The 26874-nt window shown below is 37.9% G+C and overlaps 1 protein-coding gene across 6 annotated transcripts; it reads right to left on the reverse strand.

Annotated features, from left to right (window-relative positions):
* Nucleotides 1-1308: 1308 nt before the first annotated feature.
* On the reverse strand, nt 1309-26874 carry CBWD3 (COBW domain containing 3). 6 transcript variants are annotated; one of them, XM_044446353.1, is made up of 17 exons: nt 26741-26874; nt 26140-26314; nt 25302-25465; nt 23994-24080; nt 22895-22991; nt 21779-21870; nt 16767-16826; nt 16493-16530; nt 11312-11358; nt 9445-9531; nt 7811-7855; nt 5831-5887; nt 5245-5296; nt 4205-4273; nt 3977-4042; nt 2679-2805; nt 1309-1558 (listed from the first exon to the last, which is right to left on the reverse strand). In XM_044446353.1, exons 3-17 carry the CDS (start codon nt 25453-25455, stop codon nt 1485-1487), a joined length of 1152 nt encoding a protein of 383 aa, XP_044302288.1. In that variant the 5' UTR covers nt 25456-25465; nt 26140-26314; nt 26741-26874; the 3' UTR covers nt 1309-1484. The 6 variants fall into 6 exon arrangements, with proteins under 6 accessions (XP_044302288.1, XP_044302290.1, XP_044302289.1 ...); XM_044446355.1 differs by lacking the exon at nt 26741-26874 and adding an exon at nt 26667-26681; XM_044446354.1 differs by lacking the exon at nt 26140-26314.

Here is a 26874-nt window from a genome sequence, read left to right on the forward strand (position 1 = left end):
CCCCATTGACTTCATTAGGGCTCAGTGCTTTACTTCTAAGTAAACATACAGGACTGTATTAAGCTTGCTGTGGAATGGTGAAATCTACTAACTGCTCTCTTTGTCTCCAATACAATAAATACATTATGGATAATAACCAAATGGGTGTTTAGTGGAAAAAAGCAAAAGGTGGGATATAAATCTAATAAATAAAAATCAAAAAGTAGGAAAATCATATATTTTTAAAACAAAACCTGTTGAATCCATTTGTATTTAAGTCCATAGCATCATCACTTTGTTAAAAGCAACTTTCAACTTTACAAATACCTTTGGGACTTCTGATCTGGGGTTAATTTGCATTAGGGGCTCAACCCAACATTTCTTTACGAAGCCTACACTGAGAATATAAGGAAGGCTAGATGGAAGTGTTCCAGAGCATGTGTAGAATGCATTTTTGTAAGCACTGCGACATTATAAAAAGATTCAAGGATTGTCAGAAGTGGTGATTTTCATACTAGCTCTTTTCCACTAAAAATGATCATATATTCTGGGTTTTGCAATAGCATAGCTAGAGGTTAAAAGACACTTTCAGTAAGAAATATAACTGTTAACAAAGTGGGAAAGGGGAATACATAATTAGTTTCAAAATAAGATTTTGCTATTTACTGAGACTCTCATCAATTTGCTACCTCCATTGTGGTTTACTGTGGTCAGGAGGTATCACTCACACATCATCCAGATCCAAACACTTCTGTGTCAGAATATAATAGCAAAGGTCTTTTCTCTGGCTTTTATCAGGATGTTATCATCCAGGAAAATGCTTTTCTACAGATTTCCTGGGATGAAGAGGGTAAATCTGAAGAAATAATAGGTATTCTGGTACAATTTGATCTTGAAATAAAATTTGGCAGATCCTGCTTTAATACATTCTGTGGGATCCTTCAAGCTTCATAATTTGAGGATACCTAGTAAGGACAAATGATAAGTTATCATCTATAGGTTTTAATTTGCAGCCAGGGTGAATCTGGATTTTATTTGTATTATGTTTATTTATTTTAGGTAAGCTGTCCTGAGGCTATGCGATGGGATGGCATACAAAAATTCTAAACAAATAAACAAACAAACAAACTTCCTATTCCTTTTGACCATTACATTCATCAGGAATTAATTCATGATCATCTTGTTTTTGTTACTAACATTCCAACAAGATAATCAGGATAAAGAAGCACTAAATTCTGATAAATTGTTGTGAACCAGATTGTGCACATTAACAACCACTGTTCTTAATCTTTCACATTCACCTCATACATTTTTAAACATACACTCCAATGCCTAAAGAACCATTTTATTAATTACATTTAATGGAATTAGATAAAGTTTGTTGACTGCAGAAGAATCCAAATGTGACAGTTTTGTAAAGGCAGAAAACAGGTCCAGGTTTTAAAAATAAAAATAGTTTGTTTAAAAATTACAGTGTTGAAAGAGATTGTCTTCAGCAGGTGGCATCAACCATTTTCCTCTTTCTTTGTCACAGTTGCTATAAACACATCTTTAAGGATCTCTTTATCCAAGTTCCTACCTATGGACAAGCAAGATGAAAAGGAAAACCTTCTTAATTAATGTACAATATTTTGCATTATTTCATACAATGGACTAACCAGGTGCCTGGCATGTTTGACAGTGATAAAGGGCAAGAATCTCAGTGGGAAAGCATGCTGACTCTCTATCTCCTCCTTCATTTTGTTGCTGTAATTTTCCTAACTCACCTCAATGCAAAAAAGAGAAGTTACACATCCCCATCCTTGTGTTAATGACTGCGGTGACTAGTTCTTTGGAATCACCTCATTTCAAAAGGGGAAGTCGGCTCCTACTACTTTGAGCTATGTTGCAGAAAACATTAACAATTCATTATTGAACAGAAGCTTGATCAAATCTTAGACCAGAACTATTTGTAAATGGGGACAGACCCAAGTCTTTAGGAGCTGGGCTGTCCCAATCACTTATTGGGGCGAGGGGGGATCAATTTAAGAAAAAAAATGATATGTGGATAAGTAGCTTCCTCATTCTCCTTCCTCTTTCCATGCAGCCTTCCCTGCATGTGCTTTTGTCTGAAGCCAGCTTACCCCCAGTATTAGAACCCAAGTGAGGGAAAACTCATGTAGGGCATAATGTGGGGAGGCAAGTCACAACGGGAAGAGTTTGGTATCCTGAGTCCATGTACCCTTTTTGCTCTTTTTAACTGAATTCTCAATCCCTGCTTATATGTGACTGGGGAGTACAGCACATTTAAAGACAGTTTTGCCCACATTTTAGGTCCCCTGGGCCAGAGACCTCAAAGAATGACTTTCCAGCTCATATAATCCACACAAAAATTGAGCCATCAACATATAAAGTATTTATATTATGGTGGCCAACTGTTATTTGATTGAATTTGAGTCTGTGCTAATCTTTTTTCAATTATTTATACAAACAGTGTATATATTTAGAACCATTTAAGAGGAAAAATACATGCCAGTAAAGGGTTAACACTCAGTACTGTTAAAGATGCCCTAATAACTTCATGGAAATAGAATACATTTCAGAACTATTATGCAACTTCCACAGTACTGTATCAAAAACAGTTTTATTAATTATGTTTAAATTCTTTGTAGAATTAGTGATTTTATACAAGATATCTGACATGCATATACCCTTCTTACCTATTAAAACCAATCTGTTCGTTTGTTCATCTTCTTTCCATCTGACAGTGGTTTCCTCTAGATCATACAGCTCATGAACACCTTGAACTATCACCTGGTAAGGTTTATCTTTAATTGACACAAGTCCCTGAGTACAAAGAATATAAATTAACTGGAAAATGAAGGGTTCTATGCATATAACATGACAAGCAATAGTATTACAAATACAAAAAAAAATGAAGAAATTTATTCTACTGTTCTATTTTTTAATTAAAATTAAAGAAAAGGAAAGAATAGCTAAAGCAGGGGTGGGCAGATGCAATTGGTCAGGAGCCATTTTTGCCCCCTATATTCCCTTTGCGTGTGCTGATTTTTAAAAAATTGATATTCACAGTGGCTACATATTATCCACACTGACAAAATTAGCTTGACTACAAGATTAATTTGTCACTCAGTAGCTGTTATGGGAACAGTTCTGCCCACCACAGATTTTGGGGGGTAGAAGGAGCAACATGCGACCTTGGATTGAGTGCAGCTCATGCCTGGGCTAAAACAATAATGACACCAAAACATTTTTTCTGATGCAAGTACAAATCTGTTTCATTATGATAAAACTTAATTATTTACCAACTTAATTTTGGTATAACAGTTTTGACAGTTTGAGAATATATTATGCTCATATAAAAGCATGGGCTCTTGAAAGGGAAAAGAAAGAAAGTAAACACATATATGCAAATGCTCTACTAGCTGAGCATAAGTCAAGCTCAAAAAAGGACTTGTTCTTTTGTTATCATCATGCCATGGAAGCCACCATAGTATCTCCACTTCACACAGCATTTGTTAATATCAGAAGGCTCAGACTTTCTGGGAGAAAACTACAACAAGGGTCCTTCTCTCATTATCACCATCCTGGCTTAGGAGAAGCAATGCGTGAGTGGAGAAGTGTTATGTCATAGATTCTTCCCATAAAGACTGGTGGTTTCTGAAATTACACATAAGGTGTGGGAAAAAACCACACTATATGGGTTCCACCCAGCAAAGCTAAATCTCAGAAGAGAGTCTCAGTGTTCAGATGCCACATTTTTAATGAATGCATCCAAATCAACACATTCCATGTATAATCCTACATTCAGATCTCTCTCTCTCTCTGAGTTCTGCCTATGTCCTTGGAAGGTGAGATTCACAGCATCCTCAGAAGTTATCTGGGGACATACAATTGCTCTCTGATTCAGGTTTGCCTGACATTTACATAGTCACTATTTTGTCCAAGCCTGAAACCATGATTCTGAAAACAAGTTTAGTAAAATTGGAAACTGAACCTTGAGTCTTATGACTTCCATGGGGTTGCCATGTTTGTTTTTCACATTCTTCTCCCACAACAAATTCTGCAAAAGAAAACAGTTTTTAAAAAATGATTCTTGAAAGAAAGTAAAAAGTTATTTAAGATCCTGTTTATAAATTTTCTTGAGCAGAGGGTGTACATGTTCCCTTCCTACACAAATCAAGAAAAAGTGAGCTGAGTCTTCAATACAAAGTATACCTCTTACCTGAACAAACTCATTTAGGTTTTCTTCAGTTGCACTTCCTTGTACTTCAAAGGTGGCTGTAACAATACTCTGAAAACATATATATAAAATTGCTATATTCAACAAGGACAAAATAATGATAAAATATTATATTCCCAATCCATGGCAGTGCACAAAACAAATATAAAATCTATCCATAAATTACACAGAAGAAAAGAAAATGATCAAGCACCACGATATTAACAGACTCAACAATCTCCTTCCCTGAACTGCTTATTCCCAAAACTCAGTAAGGATACACAGCTTCAGAACATGCCCTGATACCATTGTAGCAGATCCATACACTAATTCTTTGTATCAGCTGAAATCCCATGCTAACCCTAACAAGTGAAGTAACTGAGAAACCTTTCAGGTGAGCTGTAAGTAACTGCTCTTCTGTTCTATCCATTTTTGTTTCACTCCATTATACAATACAAAATAAGTGTGGTAACATCAAGCACTACTACTATGCTGACACATTTCCACATGTCATGATGGTACCACTGAATCCCATTCTGATCACTTATTTGCTAGTACAAAACACAACTGTAGCAGTGTATTAAAATGGAAAACAAATTGTTTCCATTTAGTTCATTTATAATTATAAATGCAAAATGTGTTTTGGTCTTTTATCTTTCCCTTTAACACTCCTAAATGCTGTAACAATCTCTAACAAAACAAACAAAAAACCCTCCATTCAGACTGCAAAAGATAAAAATTGTATTTTTTTTTTTTAGTAGTGACGGCTTTGGAATATGTTGATATTAACTTTCATATATGTCATATAACTGTAAGATTTTCAAATGAAAAAACAGATTTTTAAATTGCTGCTTCCTATCTTTTCATTTATTCCACCAGTGCGGTAGCACATACTTCCTTACACAGAATAACTGTCCAAGTGAAGTGATAAATGACAAATCAGATATAAAGACACTGTATGTGTAAGCAGAAACAAACACATGTCTAACAAATCATGTCTAATATGGATTCAGTGCCAGATGCGCAATAAAATAAGTAGCTACCTTATCTAGGTGTGGCTGTGGTACTTCTTCAAGCTGCAGTTTCTGTTGTAAACTTAAAAGTAGAATATATTAAGTAGAAGTTTCTGTCATCATTTATCTCATGAATATAAAATGCATACGAAACCCTGTTTGCAAGGCATTAAGCAGAATGATCAGAAGTAAACTGGTGAATGTAGGGAATAATATAAAGAGGATGCAGAAGTTAATTCAAAGTCATTGGTTAAATGGATTCCCCACAATGGCATCTTTTGCTGTGAAATTTACATAGGGACCTACTGGTTGATTAGTGCCTGTGATGAAACTGGATTTACATAAATGCCCAAGCCTATCCCCAATCTTCTACATTAGATTAAGGTTTGGAGAATTCATCTTCCTTCATAATTATCCATACTTTTTGGTATATTCCTTTCCTAATTATAGTGATGCTATACTGAGATACACCAAAGGTTGCTGGTAGTTTCCAAATGTAGATGTTTAACAGAGGAAAGGACAAAAGCTAAATTCTAAAACAGCATCCATGTGATTCCTATATAAAAGCTAGCATACTGCTGACTGTTTCACTAACCAGCGTAAAATTAAATCTTACCTTTTTCCTGACACGCTATCAAAAGCATGCAGATTTAAGACATCAGAGACATCAACTCTAAAGAAAAAGCAGAATAAGATTCATTTTGCACCTTAAAGCACTTCATGTATGTATCCAAATCATATGAACAGAAGGCTGCTTGCCAGTGGGTTTTTCCTGTCCTCTTCCTTTCCACTGTAGTACCCTGCACTTCCTGAAAAGTCTCTCCTGAGGCTCAGACATGCCTTGGAAATGGCTAGGATGTTGTTTGGGGGCTCCCCTGCAGAATATATAATATTAAAAAGATGGTGCTGCAAACAGGGAAAAAGGAGTTCTGTGGGGCTACTACTTTTTAAATTTATCTGCATGTTTGCAAGAAATTCCTACCAAGAGGAAACATTTTAACACACACATTACTACCATTAACAAATCTGCTGTTTCCTATATGTCCAGCCATGCTGCCTGCTCTCTTCAGTGCACCCAAATACTTGTATTTGATAGAAGAAAAAGCAGCATGAACAAAGAAAGTAGGAGTGAAAAATTAATGTTTCTGCTATCAGAAGCAAAGATCATTGTGAGCTTTGGAGAAACAAACTCCCTTCTCCCATCTCGTACTCTTTAGTAACTGTGAGAAGACAAACTTGCAGATTAACTTATTGCATTTCCCTGAGACGTCAAAATGTAGTGAACTGTGATCTGGCTAAACTATGGTTAGAAAACAAGGCAGGATCCAAAATAACTTTTTGATTCTGGCTTATTTTCAGTTACCACAGTTTAAACAAACCATATATCCCTAAAAGTATGAACATCATGGGGAATTCTCATTAGTTCTAAATGGAAAGTTAAGGCTTCTGAATTCATCTTGAAACATGAGAAGTGGAGAACACATAGGCCCAAAGACGGTTTCAAGGCTTCCTCTGAGTAGCATTAAATCTCTGTTGAGTAGGTGATGGGTCCTGTTTGGAGCAACAGACTCCTTGGGACCAACCATTTGTGCAAAATTATCTGCTGGGACATAATGGCTCATTTATGGATTCTGTGCATTGAAAAACAATTATTCAGCAAGCAACTGCAAACAGCTTTTTGAAAATATTCTGTTTTATGGATACTGTAATGAAATTGTCAGCTCTTAAATTTTAGCACTTTCTACCAACTTCTACTGCTAGGTCTGGATGTTAGCCATTCTAATCAGTGTATTAAGCACACTTTGGCATGTCATGCTGGCAAAATACCTCTGATCAACAACAAAATAGGCAATAAATGTTCAGTGCAAATTACGCTGCATTAAGAGAGGTGTACTACAGTATTTTACATTCCAAACCCCTTTAACAGACTCCTAAAAGCTGGGATGTGAAGTTGTTGCAGCTATTTTAACACATTCCCCTTCCTACCTAAACAAAAGAAAGAATCACAGAGACAGTAATCCATGTAAATTAACATGACAGTCACTACAGAGAAGAATTTTTGTAGAGCAATTGTTTAGCAGCAGGGAATAAGTCTCCAGCATAGAGCACACTGCTAAGGAGAATTTCTAATATGTTCTATCAATGGCTCTTTTAACTGGATTAAAATTTTTGAAATCAAGTATTTGGCTAGTGACCTTTAATAAATTGAAATAGCTGGTGATATTCCTAAGTAGATATAGCAACAGAAAAGTTTGTTTAGCTACATCTGAATGATACTATCGGGTATAATAGAAGCCTCTTACACATGATATTTGATATCCACCTGATTCACTACTATAGAAAAGGTCCAAAGCATATTATTTTGTTTTATTCCTTAAGGGCTGAAGGATGCAAGGAAGAGACCCATACTGCATCTGCAATGCTGTGATATACTTGTATATGATACTAAAGGAAAAATTTCACAGGACAAATCAGATAATAACTACGGGCCATGTGTTACCTTCCTTGGTAACAGAGGCATTTAAGAACAATATATGAGAATGACAGGAAAATGAAAAAACTGGTAATATTTAATTTTGGTTTACATTGTTATTACCTTGATCGGTGAGTTTCTAAAATTTTAACAAGTCCATTTATTGACCTTACAACATTGAAAGAGAGGAAAAAACATAAAGTTAGTATCCATTTGCATGGGGGAGAGAGGGAGAGAGAATGTGAACCACCCTACAACAATTGATTGATTATAGGTTTGGATGTACACAGTATGGTACTTGAAGCAGAACAGCCTCCCTAAATTTGGAAGGACGTTCAAATTATTGAAGAGATAACAAAAATGCCAGCTCCTTGACAACTGCTGTTCCCACTCTGTGGGAATCTGGGTATCATTGGCCTATGGTATCACATTTTCCTGAATTCTTCAACTAGGTGCAATAGGTTTTCCTATCTCTTAAGCTGTGGAAGTGTGGAATTTGAGAGAAAATGGAGAAGCAAAATTATCCCAACTTTATCCAGAAGAGTCTGGAATCTTCTCCATTCTGACAGAATAGATAGCAATGTGGTTCTATGAGACTTCTGGTATCCATTGCCTAATTTCTGGTGTGGAAAACCTGTGAAGTCATACAGTGCTGAGAAAATTAAAGATAGAATACTGGCTACAACAACTGAACAGGGTAATGCATAGGAGCCCTGTGGCTCATCCTACACATTTAACCTTCCAACCAATTCTCTAATTCCCAGCTCCTGCAGCTTCACTCAGTTTCAGATGAAGTCCAGAGCACCATGCTCACTAGGGAGCATCTTCCTACTGTAACTCTAGTGCAAAAGTACAAATGCAATTTCAGTCTTGAGACCCTTGAAATCCAGATCCAAAAGTTGCCTCACCTCTCAGAAAGTAATGAATAGGTTACCCCTGCTCATTGCAAAAGTTATTATAGTGTCCCAGAACTGATGCCTTCCTGGCTTCACCAAGGTGTGGCTGGGATATCACAGGCCTGGAAGCTTCCTTGAAGTGCTTCCGGATCTGTCTTATTCAGTGAATTTTACAGAAGTCCAGATATTGTTATCTTCAATTTATAACCCTCCTATGTTGCCGTACCACCTTATTACTGAGAATGCATTAAGAAAGAAAAGATGTAATAACTGTGCAATGCCTTCCAACTCTTAGTGGTAGGAGTTCTCCACCTGGAAGCACCACTGACGACTGCACCATGAGCCTTGACCTAATTGCAGAAGTCAGGCCTAGACAGAACAGTAGTAAAGTACAGCCTCAGTCCTGGCTGAAATTATGTGGGAGTGGCTCATGAGACACTGAAGGGCAACATTTTATACTTTAAATTGTTCCCAAACATGCTGTTAGAGCCAAGTTTCAACCCTCCATTACAAGGCCACAAATAGACTTATTTCACTTTTAAGCTTCTCAAAGTAACACAAGGAAAGAAAATTTAACCTTAAAATAGTTTATATCTATGTAAGTATTGACACAATGCATAACAATTAAGAGTTATGCAAGTACTACATAAGCCTGTTTGTCACAAGCAACACATCAAACTCATAGCAGATAAATATAGTTCAGCACTCTCGAAACAGAACAGATAACCTTCTTCTTGGGTCCTAACATGTTTTTATGCAGTAATCATATAATCTGCCATTTTAGTTGCTACCAGCCACAGGAAGGAAACAGTAAATATTCAAACAAAAACCCACCAACCACTGTAATTTATTTATGCCTACCTGACAGCTGTTCTCAGTTTCATCAGTGCTTCCTGAGAAACCAAATCAGTCTTATTGATGATTATAAGATCAGCTAGTGCAATCTGTCTATAAAAAAAATGAATGAATAGCTTGATAAAAGCGTAACAACAAATTCTGGATTGTCTATTGGTACAAGCTGGCTCTTTTGATTCATTCATGAAGATGATCTGGACTACAGCTATGTTATGCTGGCTTGTGGAACAAAAAAGTTAACTCCATGTCCTCATAATAAATACATACATTATTATTTTGAAATCCTGTGTCTTAAGACTGTATTCCAAAACATACTTACTAGGGAGTAAAGCCCATTGAACACTATGAGGCTTACTCTCAAGTGGCCATGCTTAGGACTGCACTCTAGATACTTTACAAGGCTACAGGTAGATTTTAAAATGGTAAATCCCATTACTTTAAAGAAAAGGAGAAGCCAAAGAGTCTTACTTTTATCTTTGAACAGACTCAGCGACCAGAACAAAATAATTATCTGCTTTGAACCAGTTTCAAAATTAGTTCCTAATGTGGCATGGCTGCTGAAAGGCTATTATTCCAGGAATATAAATCTAAAACTTCTTTGACCTAATTATGAAGCACATTTATGAATCTCAGCTTGAAAGTAACACAGTGGCTGCATTTAAACATCATGTTCTTGAACCTCAAAATCATGTTTTGGCAAATCAGGAACCAACATTATATTCATACAGTCCCTCTTCTCCTTATATGCTTAACAGAACACCTTCTAGTTTGATCAAACTTTGGTTTGCTTGTACACCCGAAGCAAGAAATTGTGATTTAAGTGAATCTTGCAAACCAGGATTGTAATGATGGTCTGTTCTTGTTTTACAGTTCCGATCTGAGGGACTCACTCAAACCAGCTCACTCAAATCATTGGAAGTGTACTCATTGTATCCAAGGGCATACACGATTACAGTCTCAGATGAGGAAATGAACATCAGCCTGTGTGTGACTGAGGCCACACTATTACTGAGCTGTGTTGGTTCTTAATTGTGAGAAAGGTGCAAGTAGGAGAAAGATGTAAGCTATCATTTTCATCCATTTCCGTAAGAGAAAGCAAAAAATCTAAGGAGCCATCCTTCTTGCCAAAGGCACATATCAATACGATCAGTTATGGTAAGTGCTTAACTTGTGTTTTTGAAAAATATGGGAGACAACATGATGCAATTGTGGCTAGATTATATTCTTACTGTTTTGTGTTCTGTGCTACTTTAGAGTGTTCAGAACAGTTCACATACATTAATTCAGTTATTTTTAGAAAACCCACTAAAGACAATCAGTGCTGTTACCCACCCATTGCCACTGTAGTTGAGGGGGCTGAGAGCAAGCAGAAGTAAAGCATGCTTAATGAGATCATGACTAAAGTGAGGTTTTCAACAGGGACTTCCTAGCTCAGTTTTATTTTATTTTATTTTATTTAAAACGTTTCTATGCCGCCCCCATCGCAACAAAGCCTCGGGGCGGCTCACTATAGTGAGTGGCTAACTATAGTGTAGTTAGCCACTACACTATAACTAGTCATTGTCTTTGAGAATATTTTGGGTATGTGGCTAACATGGATATTTCAGACATGGAGGAATGCTGTTGCCAGTTGCATACAATATGGAGTGGTGAATCAGAAAGAGATAATACAAGAAAATACTTCTAACCCAACAGGATTACTGGAGAAAAACTCGCTCAGCGGAAGCAATCCACAAAACAGATGGAAATAGTGAGCCATTCTTCAAACTGGCAAGTTTCACTTTTTGGTGAAGGCCCTTTTGCAGCACCATGATTCTCACTAACCAAACACCTCAAGATTTAGACACACAGAAAACTGAAATTGTATTGGTACCTCGCTGCTTCATTGATGAGGCCACTGGGTTTTTCTTCTCTCAGGTGCTAAATAAAGGTTTACAAAAAAAGACAATTTAATGGAGAAAATTGCTGATTTGTTTTGTGAATTACATCACTTGGCATTATAGAACCTGTGAATTACATCATGGGGGGCATTATAGAACAAAAGTTCCAGCTTCAGATCTCAAGCAAAGAACTGAACAATGAGTCACAAAAAGAAAACTTGATTATTTGCAACTAAGAATATGCATACAAGGTGATTTATATCTCAACAACTTCATCAGGTACAAACTAGCTAAAGAGACAATATGCACCCTGGAATGAATTGAGTCTCATGTTGTCCAACTTCCATAATTGTTCTCACTGCCTTGCTCAATCTAGAGCCCATGTGATGAATCTTGGACAAGAACACTCATCATTCCTTAGCCAGCATAGAGTCATACTTTCTGGGGATTATAAGCATCGTAGTCTAACACATCTGGAAGGGCTGTGTTAGAATATTCACAGAAATTTGGATCTGTCTCTTAACACTTCAGACATCTTGATTTCAGAGTAAAAATTATGTAGATGCTTTTTGAAAGGAAGACAAAATCCTTCTGTGGATTGTGTATCTCCATAGAAAAATAAAACTGAATATTTTATGGTTTCATAAAGTACTCACCTAAGTAATTTATCTATTTAGTTTTCATTGGCTAATGACTGTTACTCTGAAACTAGATGGGAATTCTGCATGTGCATCAACCCTTAAATAAAAGACATAATTTACTATGTTAATCTCTGGCATTCTAACTGTACAATGGTACTGTCTACAAGGCAGCTGCTATCAGCTAACACTGTTATCCAGATTTAACAATGTAATGTTTTTCCTATTTTGGAACTAAAGAAATAACTTAGGTGCAGAAGACTTGCAGTTTGTGACTGGTCTAGAAGGAACAGATTTATTCTTTTCTTACTCCCTTCAGATATGGCATATGCTTCAATAAAGAATTAGGATTACATATGTAATATAAACATATTTCAACATATGAATGGAAAAATGTTTCAACTAATAGCAGTTGCTAATACTTTCAAATATTACTAAATCCCAGACCAAAAAAAAAAAAAACCCCATATTGAATAATGTCTATTTATTTTCCTAACTTCTTTAGTCAAGATTGTTTTCTGACTAAATTGTTTGAAAATTGTGCAATAACAGGAGGACTAGAAAAGGACCTCTCTTTTGACCTTTTCCTGGTAACTCCACATTCACTGATTCTTTTGCATGAAATGCTGTCAGGCTTTGTGGATCTGCAAAGAACAGCATCACTGGCCTCAGCTGAGGTCCTCAGAATTGTGACCTATCATTGCAAGTTGTCCAATCGTTTGCCTTTTGATTAAAACATGAATATTTCAGACTGCTGGGTGACAATCCCATTCGAGTGATAGTCCATGATATCAATTACCACTTCAGTTTCAATTTGGCTTGCTAGCCACAGGGTACAATTTCTCAGCTATACATGGACTAGGCTGGATCCATGAAGCGTGACACCCCTAAATTGCTGCCTATTATCCAAGTGTCATTGCTTGTATTGCCTCCAGAATTCTTTAAATCACAAGCCCAGGCAGAGGTCAAGCTTTGAAACCAGCGGAATTGGACAAGTTCACAAATTCTCTATACAAAGCAAAAGTTATTTATCTGACATATGACTGAGAAAATTTAAAAGCTGTGATCATACTGACAGCATGTCAAGCCCTGTACACATTTACTGATTCAGTAATGGGAAAGGTTGCATTGAATTTCAAAGAGATTGGACATTATAAATTTATTATTTTAAAAACTTCCTGCAGGTTTTCTTTATCTATTTGCTAACTGAAGAATGTACACCCTCATATCAACAGCAACAGATACATGCTAATACTTTTGTAACTTGATTCAGCAGAATGGCTCTCCTTCATACATCGGCTTGTAAAAATCATTATGTGGAACAGGACAAACCGAACCTTCCATAGTGAACCTAAGAAATAGTGTGACAAATAATGATGTGCCATAATTACTAATATATGAATAAATTCCTTGTTCTTTTTTGTACATCTAAACAAATTGAGTTCTTATGACATTTCAAAAAATACACATGTTCCATCCGCAAAACATGGGAGTAAAGTTGTGATAAAAGAGGAACTCAGCATTGATTAAAATGGGACATAGAATTCCTGGAAAAGGGTCTAAATTGTGGAACTACTTCCACACTGGAAGCCACAGGAACAAATGGCTGGGCTAGGGTGGTGATCAGTGCCTCTTTGTGAGAGGAAATGGTCCCAGTCTGAAGAAGGCAGTAGGGAGACCACTCCTGACTAAATCCTGTCCAGGTTTAGATGATCTCAACAACTTTAGGCCAGCGGTACATGCTTCTTTCCTGGGAAAAGTCTCTGAGCAGGCGGTAGCCCACCAACTCCAGGCACTCTTTGATGAGACTGCTCACTTGGATTCCTTTCCAGTCTTGGGCATGGAAACAGCTTTGGTCATTCTGAATAATGACCTGTGATTCTGCTGATATTCCAGAATCCCTTAGAGGTTTTCAATACCTGACCATAGTATCCTTCTTGGGTAACAGTCTTAACTGGGAGTGGGGGTAGTACTTGAATGGAGAAGGAGAACATGGTGCTTGGAGAATACTGCTTAGCATCATGGATTCTCCAGCATGGGACACCTCAAGGATCGATTCTGTCTACCCATGCTATTCAACATCCATGTAAAAATGCTGAGTGGGGTCATCTAGAGTTTTGGAGACTGCGGCCATCAATGCATGGATGACACATATCTCTACTTTTCTTTCTCATTCCCATCAGATGAAGCTGTGAATGCATTAAACCAGTGCCTGTCTGCAACAATGGACTGAATGAGGGCTAACAAACTGAAGCTCAATCCAGGCAAGACTGAGATGCTGTTGGTGGATGGTCTATCTAACCAGATGGAAGGTGTCCAGCCTATTCTGGATAGGGTTGCACTCCTCTTGAAGGAGGCGGATCATAGCTTGGGGGTCCTCCTAATCATCTTCTGTCACTTCAGACTCTAGTCTTTTCAGTGGCACGGAATGCCTTCTACCAGTTTCAGCTGGTGGTACAACTAGGCCCCTATCTAAGCAAGTATGATGCAGTTTCAGTAATCTACCATCTAACTGTGGCAGGCAGATTAATAACAAAGACAAGAAGGGCTGAATATATTAAATCAATTCTAGTCCACTTGCAAAGGTTGTCTATATCCTTCTGAGTCTGGTGCAAGGTGCAGCTTTTAACCGATAAAATCTTATGCAGCTTGGGAATGCAATCATTACAGGAGCACATCTCCCATACTGGATCTATCCAGTCACTAGGATCAGCATCAGAGGCCTTCCTCTAAGTGCTACCTCTGAAGGAGGCTTAGAGGGCACCAACAAGGTTGAAGGCCTTCTAAGTGACAGCTCACCAGCTGTAGAATGATCTCACTCTATGCCTAGAGCCACTCCGCCATCTTTTTGGATTCAAGTTAAGATAGCTTGCCATGCCAAGGAAGTTAAAAACATCCAACATTTTTAACAGGTTTACTCTAATTCAAATAATGTTCTAGCTGCTAAATTGTTTTAAAGCTGTATTTTGGCGAACTTTTATGAAGTTTTTTATAGTCCTGTTAAATGTTGTAGAATAGCCAGAGTACATCAATCATAGGGTAGTATCAAAATGAAATACATACATACATAAATAGCCTTAAAATATGACATACTCCTTGAGCAATACCTATGGTGAAATTAGTTCAGTGTCAAGAAATTATATGTTCATATGATGCATGTTACCAAAGCAGTTGGGTTGTCTACAACAGGGCAGGTAGCTTTAACTTTCCATGAATTTAACATTTCTAAAAATGAGCTACCTGAAGCAGTACTTGCAGGGGAAAGTTATTAGCTCCACAGCTACCGTCTGACATGGTGAGTAAAGTCTAAGCAAACAAGGCCATCAGTAATAACGATTCAGCATCCAGATGTCCTACCACTTTGTTACCCCTTTCTTGGACAATCCAAGTGAAACTAAATATCATTCACATGCTACTGAGTATAAAAATGCTAAAGAAAAGGGCCCTTCCTAGCATTTCCTCAGGTCTTCTCCAGATAATTGATTTCTCTATATGTATAAAAAGCAGTATTCCATTCTGCTTCAGTGGGACCATAGAATAAAACTGAGGATAGGGCTATGCAGTTAGGTGCAGGCATGGTTCTTAATGGCTGGGGTCCTCAGAAGCTGGTTTAGCTCTTAACCCAAAATAACTTCCTTATGAATTCTTGAATATACAACAGGGAACTGAGCCTCAGGACCAGGAGCTAAATCTGGTCCTAATCCAGACCCCCAATCCAGAGACCCACACCCCAATTCTTCAATGCTAAGTGGTTCCTGCCCTGACTCCCTTACCTCATTGATTGTGATTCCTTGGCTTTTGAAGAAACGCCTCTCTGAAGACTTCGTTACTAGCAGGAAAAGCTTTAAGCTAAACTATGCCAGTCCTTTTTGCCCTGCTCCTTTTGCCCTGCCCACTTCTAGAATACAGCTCCCAAGATCTACTCTGAAATTGGCTTTGGCCCTTGAGTTCAAAGTGGTTCTGCATCTCCGATATAAAAGATGGATTGGTATTCACTCCTACAGGGAAAATCAAAGTGCTGTTCTGAGAAATAATACTGCAGTGAAAGCTACAGACACAGATGAATCAGCCCTCACTGAAAGTTCAACAGCCATTTTCTGCACATACACCAATTTGACATTTTTTCTAGTTATAAGATGAACAAGCTACTAATGGGCTTGCAATTCAAGACAGCTAGTGCATCCTCCAGTTACAGTGTCTGTTAATGGGAAGTCATATTACTCCAAAATTGAAAGTGCAATATTTATTACTGAACAATGTAAGATGAAAACTGAGACTGTACAAGTCTGAGAACTAAGGATCAGACATTTTATTTTTGTTAGTAAGTCCTGGAAGAAAACAGCTCAGAACACAGTGACTGATCCCTCTAAAATGGAAGCCATAAGCAAAGTCCTCACCTAGGTGGATGTGGATATTTTACTTCCAAGCTAGACTCAGATATAATTAAGCCCTCAAATATTAGAAAAGGAACAAGCACCACAGTCTTCTTTATTTATAGGCATATTATTCACTTAATTACTATAGACATTATTTTACCTGGAGTCCATACTTTGCATCAATAACAGATACAATACCTGCAAAAGAAGTTTGTAGATAAGAATTTGGATATGAAGAGTCCTAATACAAAACACATAGCAGCCCTGTATTTTTAAGTACGATGTTAAAAAAAAGCCACCAGCACTCTATAGTCTCCAGTAGCTTTACTCAGATTCACTAATATAATTTGAAATCAGTAGCACATATTATGCTCAATATTTTATTGAATCCATGGTGCACAGACATACTTAATAAATTGGAGTACTTTTCTTACCATCAAGATAAATGTCACTTCCTAATTCAGCATCAACCCAAAACATGGAGGCAACTGCACCTAGCAAAACAAAAACAAAAAACCCAGGATACATACATGGACTAAGCAGGTTTTCAGAACTAGCTGCAGAATTTTTTGCCTTCCTGAAAAGAGAAGCGAGAGAGAGAAAGAGTTCCACTGGCTTGGATCCATCTTCATCCTTATACCAGTAGAATAGAAGCTGCTGGCAGACTGGGACTTCTCCATTCAGACAGTCTACAGTAAATCCGGGGTCATCTGAGGGCTGTGGGAAGAATGAGAGGACGGGGAATTCCCATTCTGCTGGCAGAGGTACAAAACTGGATCCAAGCCTGGATGACTCTATTTAAGCCTATTTGCAATGTTTATTTGCTATGCAACTGAAACACATGCAACATGTATTTGACTTGCACTGTCTTTATCTAAAGCATCTGGACAGTGGCATAAGCACTGTGTTACTGCAAATAAAACAGCATCTAGGTAAAATAGGGAAGGTTTTTGATCAGCTAACTTCACTTTTTAAAATGTGCCTTGATAAAGTCACCATGACTTAGCTATTCCAAATGTCTTTGTGAACTGTGTCTGCTGTACATGAACTGTCTGCTCCTTTCCCCAACATTTCAAATAATGTTCAAGGCCATCTTACACACATCTTAGAAATTAGACTGATGGAAAAGGGCATGCTTCCAAGCAGACACACTGCCATTATGGACTGGTAATGTTTGAAAGATCATAGATTAAACCATTCGATTGATTACAAGAGTTTTACAAATCTCATTCTACTCAGACACTAAGATCTGAGGCCTTCCTACAGATACTAATTCTGAAGGATGCCTTGACAGAGGCAACAAGGATGACAGCCTTCTCAGGGGTGCCCACCCAATTTCACTGAGGCCTACTCTGAGCCAACATTGTCCTTGTTTCAACACCAGGTTAAGACTGCCCTCTACTTCCAAGCATTTAACAGCATATGATGTTATTTCTTTTAAAAGGTCCGATTGCTTTAAATTGATTTAAATTTTGGAATTTTGCACTGTATTTTATTGAATTTGTATTTTTACTGTTATGATTATTATTTGTTGTGTACTACCAGAGAGCATTGACTATTGGCTAGTACAGAAATTAAATTACATAAAGAATTTAATTCCTCCCAATGATATGAACACCAAACATTAATTGGAAATACTCTCAAACAACATAAAAGGGCATATATAAAATCACATTATAAACACAAAAGATGAAAGACATTATATTCCCTGAAGATTAACAGTGCCTTATATACAGTAGGTTGCTTTTTTCCCTTTAGGTAACCTGAAAAACATGAAATAGGACCTGTAGCACCACTCATCTTTTTTGTGTCTGGAAAAGTGTGAACAGGGTAACATTTATTACAGAAGAGTAATGAAAATTGTGAAGCTTCTTAAGGATGTTATATTTTGAAAAATAAGTAATCAATTTTTTTTTGACATGAGCCAATTCAACATGCACACATGCTACAATGTGAAGGATGCAAGAAACTGACAGCAGCGAATGTATTTTATTTTTCAAAAGCTCACAAATCTAGCTGATGTCAGGGCTGTCCGAAAAAATGAAGCAAAGCAGCAAAAACAATGATAGTTAAAGCCATTCCAGTGTCTGAAACTGTCCACCTGAACTGACAAGATGTGGTCTCCCAAGCATCACTGGGTGTCAGAACTGAAATACCTGTCAGCTGTTTACAGTGATTACTCAAGCACGATATAGCAGGGGCCATGGCACATAATGGCTTCCAGGTTATCTATTGATTTCCCCCGCAAATGCCTTAATAGTTTTTCAACTTAACTGAAATCAGATTTGTGTATAACAGGAGCTGAATCAATGTCCCTTCTTTTAAGAAAATTACTTTACCATGACAATTATTTAGCTTTGAACTGGAAAGTGTCAGTCTTCTTAAGAGGAAACAACAGAATTGCCAAAAGGATTTTTATTCACCTCTTAGCTGACAGCTAGGAGGTTTAATTAAAAGGGTCCAGATAATATTTTAGACAGATTTATTCATTATTACTGTTTTATTTTTTGCTATAAATATTCACTGAAAAAATGAATATTTTGCAATGAATTGTTATTGCTAGACTAAAAAAACCCCCCAAACCTCCAAAAGCAAGAAAAGCCTTTACGGTATTCAACAGTATTATACTTACATGGATTTTATTTCACTGCAGTTCTTAAGGGAGCAAATTAAATCTGATGCACTCCACCTATAACTTTTAAGGGCTCTACATACACTGGAAGCTGCTCTATGCAAAATACAAGATGTAGTCTAATCCTAAGCACTGTTTCTCAGAAGTAAGCCCCGCTATGCTGAAAAAGATTTACTTTGCAATAAGCAAGCTACCGTCATAAGCATAAGTTGCCTACAGTGCCTACCAAGTGAAATTTGTTTGTGAAGTACAAAAACCCTCCAACACTCATAAATATAAGACATAAAAGGGAATTTAACCCAGCTCTCACGCTCATGAACACTTTATAGCTGCCATGTCCTGTGACAGAAACTCCAACCCATGTTGCTGGGGATTGTGAATCATGTAAACATTATAAATAAAACTAATGCATTCCCTTTCTCTTTCCACATCTCCCGCCCCACTGGCATCCAGTTAGGAGAGAAAGTCATAGCTACTTCTCTGTGGCCACATGGATTATAAATATACTCCCCAGCAACATGTGACCACATCATCAAACAGCGGACCACACAGAGGCAGGTGTGTTTGAAGAGGACTTAACTGTGCTGGAAAGGCTTTCTTCTAGCACTCATGCTCTTTGTCTTTATAGAGAGAGAAAAAGCAAGCACTAGCCATGGCATATTAATCTCTTAAAGAATTAATGAATAAGATTTGTTTATTCCATTTCTGTTGCCCCACCAACCCCCAACCCCCACTTTTACATTGTACATCAGAACATTTCTACTGTAGGATACAACAAGAGCAAGCTATTAAGATAGACCATAATTGATCAGTCTCAAGAAAAGTTTCCAAAAAAGACGATGAAGCTGTAAAGGTTACAGCTGTTACAGTCATATTGATCCATAATCCATGTTAAACATATTTATTATTGAAGGATAAATGATAACAGAGCTTAAAGCAGGAATGGAATAAGCAATCAGAATTCCCATTCAGCTGAAGATTGTCACTTGAGTATCTGAATCTGAAGGTACAATGGATCTCAAGTTATGTCTTACCCAATAAAAACATCTGTTTTGTGCTTATTAGATGACTTTTTTAATAAGGGGTCTCTAAGTCAGCTAACTGCTAGTGTAATACTGCTAATGCTTTCTTAATTATGTTTTTGCAATGTCCAGTAGTCACATCTTCTTGGGAGAAGGTTATATAATGGATAACCTTTATACTGGAACAGTATAATATTTACTGATGGTTATGTTCTTTTATATTATCTGCCTTCTTCCTGGAAGCCAGTCTATGGTCAACAGAAAAGGATTTCACATGCCCTTTTAACAGCTAAAAAGCTAATATTACATATATTATAAATATAAATGTTCACTTCCTATAATGCAATAGATTGAGGACATAAATGCTTTCAACATTTGAACAGTTGGCATATAAACACCAGGAGAGAGAGAGAGAGAGAGCGCGCGCGCGAGCGAGCGAGCGCACACACACGTGCGCAAGCAGGGGCAATCTGATCTGCATTTGTTGAAGAAAAAAGAAAACATAAGAAATGATATTGATTTGCATGCATAATATATTGATATAGTATAAATATATAAATTGTTGTACAAATTTCTTTTTCCTTTCGTGGCTCTGTTTTTATTCAAACATAATCAATCAATCAAAAGAAATCTGAAGTAAGCATAGGGCTTACAGTATTTGCTGCATTCTCAGTAACGTTTAATACATTTGTTTAATTCTCTGATGCCACTGAATCCACTCTTTAAGTAGTTTTTACTCCAAACAGACTCAGGTCCACCTTACAATAAAGAAATTGAGCCCTGCAGGTGCTTGCTGGGGCTCTGAGGCCTTGGGGGTGAATTTAAATACACATTTCCTTAAATTATATTTTGTGGGGGAAACAGTTAACATAAGCCTGATTTGCATGATCATGGCAGCCCACTGAGGCTTATTAGTCATGGTGAGCTGCAGTGCCCATGAGCACCAGGCTAACAATCTAAGCCATCAACACTTCCACTTCTCATTATGTGCAAAACCAGAAAGCGTGCTTTTCAGGAGTAGCTGACAAGCCATCCAGAAGACATGTGCCATTTTGGGTTGTGGACAGTTTGTTAACCACCCCAACAAACCACTCCTGCAAGATGGACACACAAGAAGCTATGGCAGGCCTTTGCAGTGCCCTGAATATTTAGAATGGTGACTACCACCACCATTAGAAGCTCTGTGGGAAAACTGGCTTTCCTTCTGTCTTTGTTAACTAGTACTTTTAATGGCTACTATTATTTTTACTGCTCGAGCTGTGCTGACATTTTTCTTTCACCTCAAAAAGGATTCACAGTTAGACAAAAAACAACTATATTATATTAAATAATTAGAACAGATTTCATCCAGATATATCAGGTTTACAAAAGGCTCTTATTAGTATTTCCTTCTCACACAATGCCTTGAGGCAGCTTTGATTTACCTGGTCAGAAAGGCTGTACTTTAATCAGGGTATCTCACACAACATCTACCATGCACTCCCAGCACTGTGCAGTGTTAGATTTGCACTACCCTAGGTGATAGTGGCTACATTATGCCTTCCTACTCTCGCAGGCTCTGCCACCATCTTTAACAGCTACTCTGTCAGTGAGGCAAACTTGTATACTTTGGCTGTTTTAGCTTCATGACAACACATCCCTCTTGTTCTTATACCCCCGGTGTATACATAGCATAAACTGTATTACAGTGAAATGAAACAGTGGATTTCCATCCAAACATTTCTCATCTTTCCAAACAATTCCATTCTGCTACGCAATATTCTTGTGACAATGTCACACAAACCGTACCTACCTGGGTCTGCCAATCCTGTTGTCTCTAACAAAATGTAGTCAAATTTGCCTTTCTTCTGCATGAGGTTCTCAATAGCCTTCAAGCCATTGTCCCTTTATGAAAAGAGAAACATGATTAAGGAACAAACATAGTTGCATTTATTTATTTATAGACGTGTCACTTTCTAAATGAAAACTGAATCCCATCCTTAAGAGCTCCCCTTAGAAGGAAGCTTCCAGTTGAGGAGGCTTCTGTGTATCTTCTGCTCTGTTAGGCTGCTGCCAGGAGCATGGGAGGCACAACGGAGATGATTTTTACCTCCCCATCTTCCATTTAAATTGATTTCCTCTAGATGGACCCTTGAGCATCTAGAGAGGGCATGCTGGTAGGGACCGGAGAAGCTCATGTCCTGGCATACCTTCTCCCCTCCCTGCCATTCACCAGGACATCCCATTTTTCTTTCCTCCAACACTACATTTGTGACTTCATCAAGCAGCCAGAGTTATTTGTGGTGGCTGCAAAGGAAGCAGGGGAGGGGCACTGGATTCAGAGCTAGCCTCCAACCCAGGCTGTTGCACTGTCTATGGCCTCAGGAGGTAGAATCTGGACAATTCTATGGTCCTTCAGATGCTCTCTCAGGGACTGTAAGATTGCTACTTAGTAGCAAGAAATTTACACATTAATGTTTGCATTTTCCTAAGCCCCCTAATACCTTGCTTCTGTAATTATGGTTAAACAACCCATCCTAAGTTTACAAGTTTGTTGCCCAAATTTCAGTACACCTAGTGTTCTCTTGCATCTTTGTAAGAGCAGGTAATTGTTCCAATATGGTTCCTTTCATTACTGGCCCATACTGATACTGAGGCAATTTAGAACACCTTGCTTCCAACACACTTTTCAAAAAAGGTTCATTAAGTCAACCCATGAGTCATTTGCTAAGTCTTACAATATGAAAACTGAATGCAAAATCAAGGTTCTTGGTTTAATAAATATTTAATATTCTAATCCTTTTGTCCCAGCTGGTTCCTGCCACAAGAGAACTACTTAAGAACTATGAAGCAATCAGGCAGAAAGCTGAAGAATACACAAATTAGACATAAAAGAGCCAATTTTATGACATTTTAAAAATTCCCTTACTTTACAGAACAACATAGGCAACCATTTCTGAGCTCCAACCATTCTTCATAGAGTTCTCCACCTTGACTTACAGCTAAGGATTTTTCCAAGGCACTTCCTGAAAATATAGGAAAAACATTTTTGTAAAAAATTTGGGACACAGTTCTATGCATACTTAATACAGGAAAAAGGCATACAACTCCCAGCATTTCTCAGCTATTTTGTTTGCCTAAACATGCATACGACCTTACCTTTAATTAACAAAAAAAAAATTCTCAGTAAAAGATATGCCTAGATCAGGTTGCTCATCCTGTGCTCATACAGTCCAAGCTTGTTACTTTATATGCAAGAGAATGCCCTGCTTCACCAACTAACTGCAGAGTATGACTGAAAATATCCTAGCCTAAGTCCAAATCAAACTCTATTGTATATAGGCTGATAATATTTCAGCCACCTTTCATATTTCACTTTTGTGGCATAGTGGTTAGAGTGCTGGACTGAAACTCAATGGATCCAGGCTCTACTCTTCATTTGGTCATGACTTACTGGGTGACCCTGAGCCAGTAACTGACTCTCAGCCTTAGAGGGTTTTTGTAAAGATTTAAAAAATAGAGAAGTGGAACAGGATTAGGGATGGCGCTTTGAGTTCCTGGCAGGAAAAAAAAGATAGAAAGAAATAAACAGACAAAAGGGAGAGAGTAAAAGCAAGAGGAAAATCTTTGCAACAATCTCCTTTTCCAAACTTCTTTCTTAAACTTAACAAAGACCGTGGATTGGTGTGATATAAATGAAGATATGACAAACATTTTTTTTCAAATGAAATAATCCAAGATAGATCCAATTTTTCTTAGCAATTTTTCATAGAAAGTATTGTATAACAATGCCACTCTGGCTAGGCAAACAGTTGTAAAAAGAACTGTTGCAGTTATCCATCAGAAGAGGAGTTGCCTCCAGTGGCTACTGAAGTGGGGTAGGGGTAGAAAACCTCACTTGGATTACCTATGACTCTGCCGTATTCTATGGTTCCACAGACACTATCACAAGTAGCACAGGATTGCTCTGTCAGGCTTTCATATAAAAAATTCTTTTTTGTTTTATGCATATTTGTAGCTTTACATACCTTCCCCAAATTCATTTAGAATAACCGCTATCCTCTTGTTATGCTGTTCTGACAAAATATAATTAAGGAGAGTAGTTTTCCCAGCACCTAAAAACAAAATAAACTTTATTATGCTAAAGGGGAAAAAGCTTTTCTTATTATTTAGAGATAAAAATATACTTTCAAAGAATATTTTAAGGAAATTGATGATTAATGGCTATAAAAATAATTTTAGTTTCTGATGCTTTCCAAAAATATGGCTATGCCATCTTAATTTTTCATCAACAGAAAAAACAGATTGCACCAACTCAGTTTCAAAGTCAATTGTACTCCAAGTTGTACAAGTAAAATAACTATGGTGCCATTCACAAATAAATAATAATTTATTTACTAAGAATTTTCCAGGAATTTTTACGTGGGGTCCAAATGACTCTTCAGTTTTTAAGACATGAAACAAAAATATTGCAGCCATTACCATAATTATATTAATGCAAAGGCAGATGTGCTGGACATAAAAAATCCAAAATCCATATTAGTGTAATACCTTTATTATGCAAGCGTGTGAAGGAAGGGCTGAGGAATAGGAAACAAAAGAGAACATAATACTGAGCTCATGATATGTAAGGCAAAGCAGCATCTGCACCTTGCTGTCATGGGATCCTTGAGGACTCCTTGCTCCAATGCTTTAGCTCTATGCCGAGGTTCAAAACCAGAGAATCAGAACTGTGCTGGCCTGCCCTAACTTGACACTTTCACCTTGGATTTCATATTTATATAGGAAACTACATGTATGGAGAATGGGGCATGTTTGTCCCTGTGCAATGTTAGGACCTTTATGCAGTACTAGGTGTGCACTGTACAGTCTTATGTACAGATATGGGAAAGACTGCTGCAGTTTTGATTCCCCATCTCACATAGGATTTCAGCACCTGCATAAGACTCCTCCTTTTTCTTCTACTTCCAGAGGCAGACATGAACATGCTTGAGCTCTCTCTCTCTCTCTCTCTCAAATTGGATTCCTGCACTAAGCAGGGGGGTTGGACTTAATTGTTTAAATGATTCCTTATAGCATCCCACCCAGTCACAGTATGTAAGAATCAAATTCATAGTGCACAATGCATTTTTAAACAGACTTTAAGCTCCTTCTGTATAAGAGAGGACAGCAAAATTCACACATTTTATATAGTCTACATGCAAGACAAAAGAAATATAATGAATCCTTGAGGTAAGCTAAGCCAACAAAAACAAAGCAAAACTCCATGTAATATTAGGAACACTTCATTCTGATGCCCCACAGTGAAATTCAACATTTGACAGACAGCTTATTACCTAAATATCCTGTGATAATAGTAACAGGAATCTTAGAAGTCTTGCTAGATGGAATGTGGCCTCCTTCACGGTCATGCATTTCTGATCCCCTTATTGGAATCAACTCAGGGCAATCTTCCTCCTCCTCCACAGAAGACCCTTCCATCTTTTCCATCTATAAACACCTGTCAATGCAAACATGATTTCTAGAGGAACAGCCATGTTTGTCTCTTGTGGCAAAAACCACAAAGGCATGTGGCACAATGAAACTAACAAATTTATTCCAGCATAATCTTTTGTGGATGACATGTGAGAGGCCTTGTTCTGGATTTAAAGAAAAACAGGGAACAAGATAAGAAAAAAAAAAAAAGACTACTTCACAAGCACATATGATGTGTCCTCTTTTTACTCATCATACTGCAGTATTACTAGTTTCTAAAAAAGCTGGTTTCCCAACATTCCTCCATGATAAAGCATCAGATGCTCAGGGCCACTCAGATAGGAGCAGGCCTGTTTCTCAGTACTGTATTTTTCAATAACTGGATCAATAGGAATAGCTCCCCTTTACCTTTTTCTATATTACTGAATGGCTGTCATCCACTCATATGAGGAGTCAAGTATTGTATTAGAGCATTTCATTGCAATTACAGACAAAAGTAGACCTTTCTAGCATTGAGAGATCCCACCACTGTGGGATGTTCTGTCTCTACACACACCAAGAGGACACCCAAAGGTCTGGTTTCCCAACAGATGCTGTACACTGATTATAGTCAAAATATGGACTGGTTTCCCAACAGATGCTATATATTGATTAACCACTGCATGCTAAGTATGAACCCTGCAGGTTAGCTTTACCCACATGCAGAGTTAAAAAGCAAAGATCTAGCCCCAGCAGTCTTGGGTCCAATTGGCAAGGATAGCTGTAGCCAAGTCATTCCTTGGTTTTTCAGCAGGTGTGTCCGAAACTGCGAACGAGGAAGCCGGCTATTTCCTCACGGTGTTTCCCTTGTGTGAGAAACTTCCCAAAATAACTTCTGTGTGGGAAAGAGAAAAATATTTCTGAAGCACTATATGGATCTAGCACGACCTCCCGCAGCCTGGTTACCCTCCAATGATCGACAAGAACTCCAATAATGCTCCAGCTGATGCGATTTGTACTCCAACACAGCTGGGGACACCAGAGAAGGGAGAGCTGCCCTAAATGTACTATTCCAAGATTACAGAGCTACGCATACTTATTGCACTAAGTCCTATCGAACTCAGAACTTACTTCCGAGTAAACATACATTAGGATCGGGTTGCAAATTATGCACACGTGGTGTAGCTGTCAAGATAGTGAGGTTTGCACATTTATTCCTCCACCCCTTAATTGCTAGCAGCACTTACTAGTCCCCCTTCCTTCTACCCGTCGTATCACCTTCCGCTCTCCAGCTCCTCCTCCTCATCTTGCAACTTCCTACCTAAGCGCGCACGCGTGCCTAAGCCTCCTCCTCCGTGGTTTATTGGCGTGTGTCCGTCCTTCCCCCGGTTTACCGAAGAGCAGATATTTTACACTTTCCGGCTCCGACAACAACACGTCTCTCCGATGGATTGT

The sequence above is a fragment of the Varanus komodoensis genome, unplaced genomic scaffold (genome assembly GCF_004798865.1).
Source record: "Varanus komodoensis strain SLA01 unplaced genomic scaffold, ASM479886v1 scaffold5, whole genome shotgun sequence".
Classification (NCBI taxonomy): Eukaryota; Metazoa; Chordata; class Lepidosauria; order Squamata; family Varanidae; genus Varanus; species Varanus komodoensis.

Coding starts and splice junctions, on each gene's coding strand:
- CBWD3 (XM_044446354.1), bottom strand. CDS start 25,455: ATGGAAAAGATGGAAGGGTCTTCTGTGGAGGAGGAGGAAGATTGCCCT. Junction 5,888..7,810: donor TTAGAAACTCACCGATCAAG/GTAATAACAATG, acceptor CTTTTTCTTTAG/AGTTGATGTCTCTGATGTCT. Junction 5,297..5,830: donor GATAGCGTGTCAGGAAAAAG/GTAAGATTTAAT, acceptor TCTACTTTTAAG/TTTACAACAGAAACTGCAGC.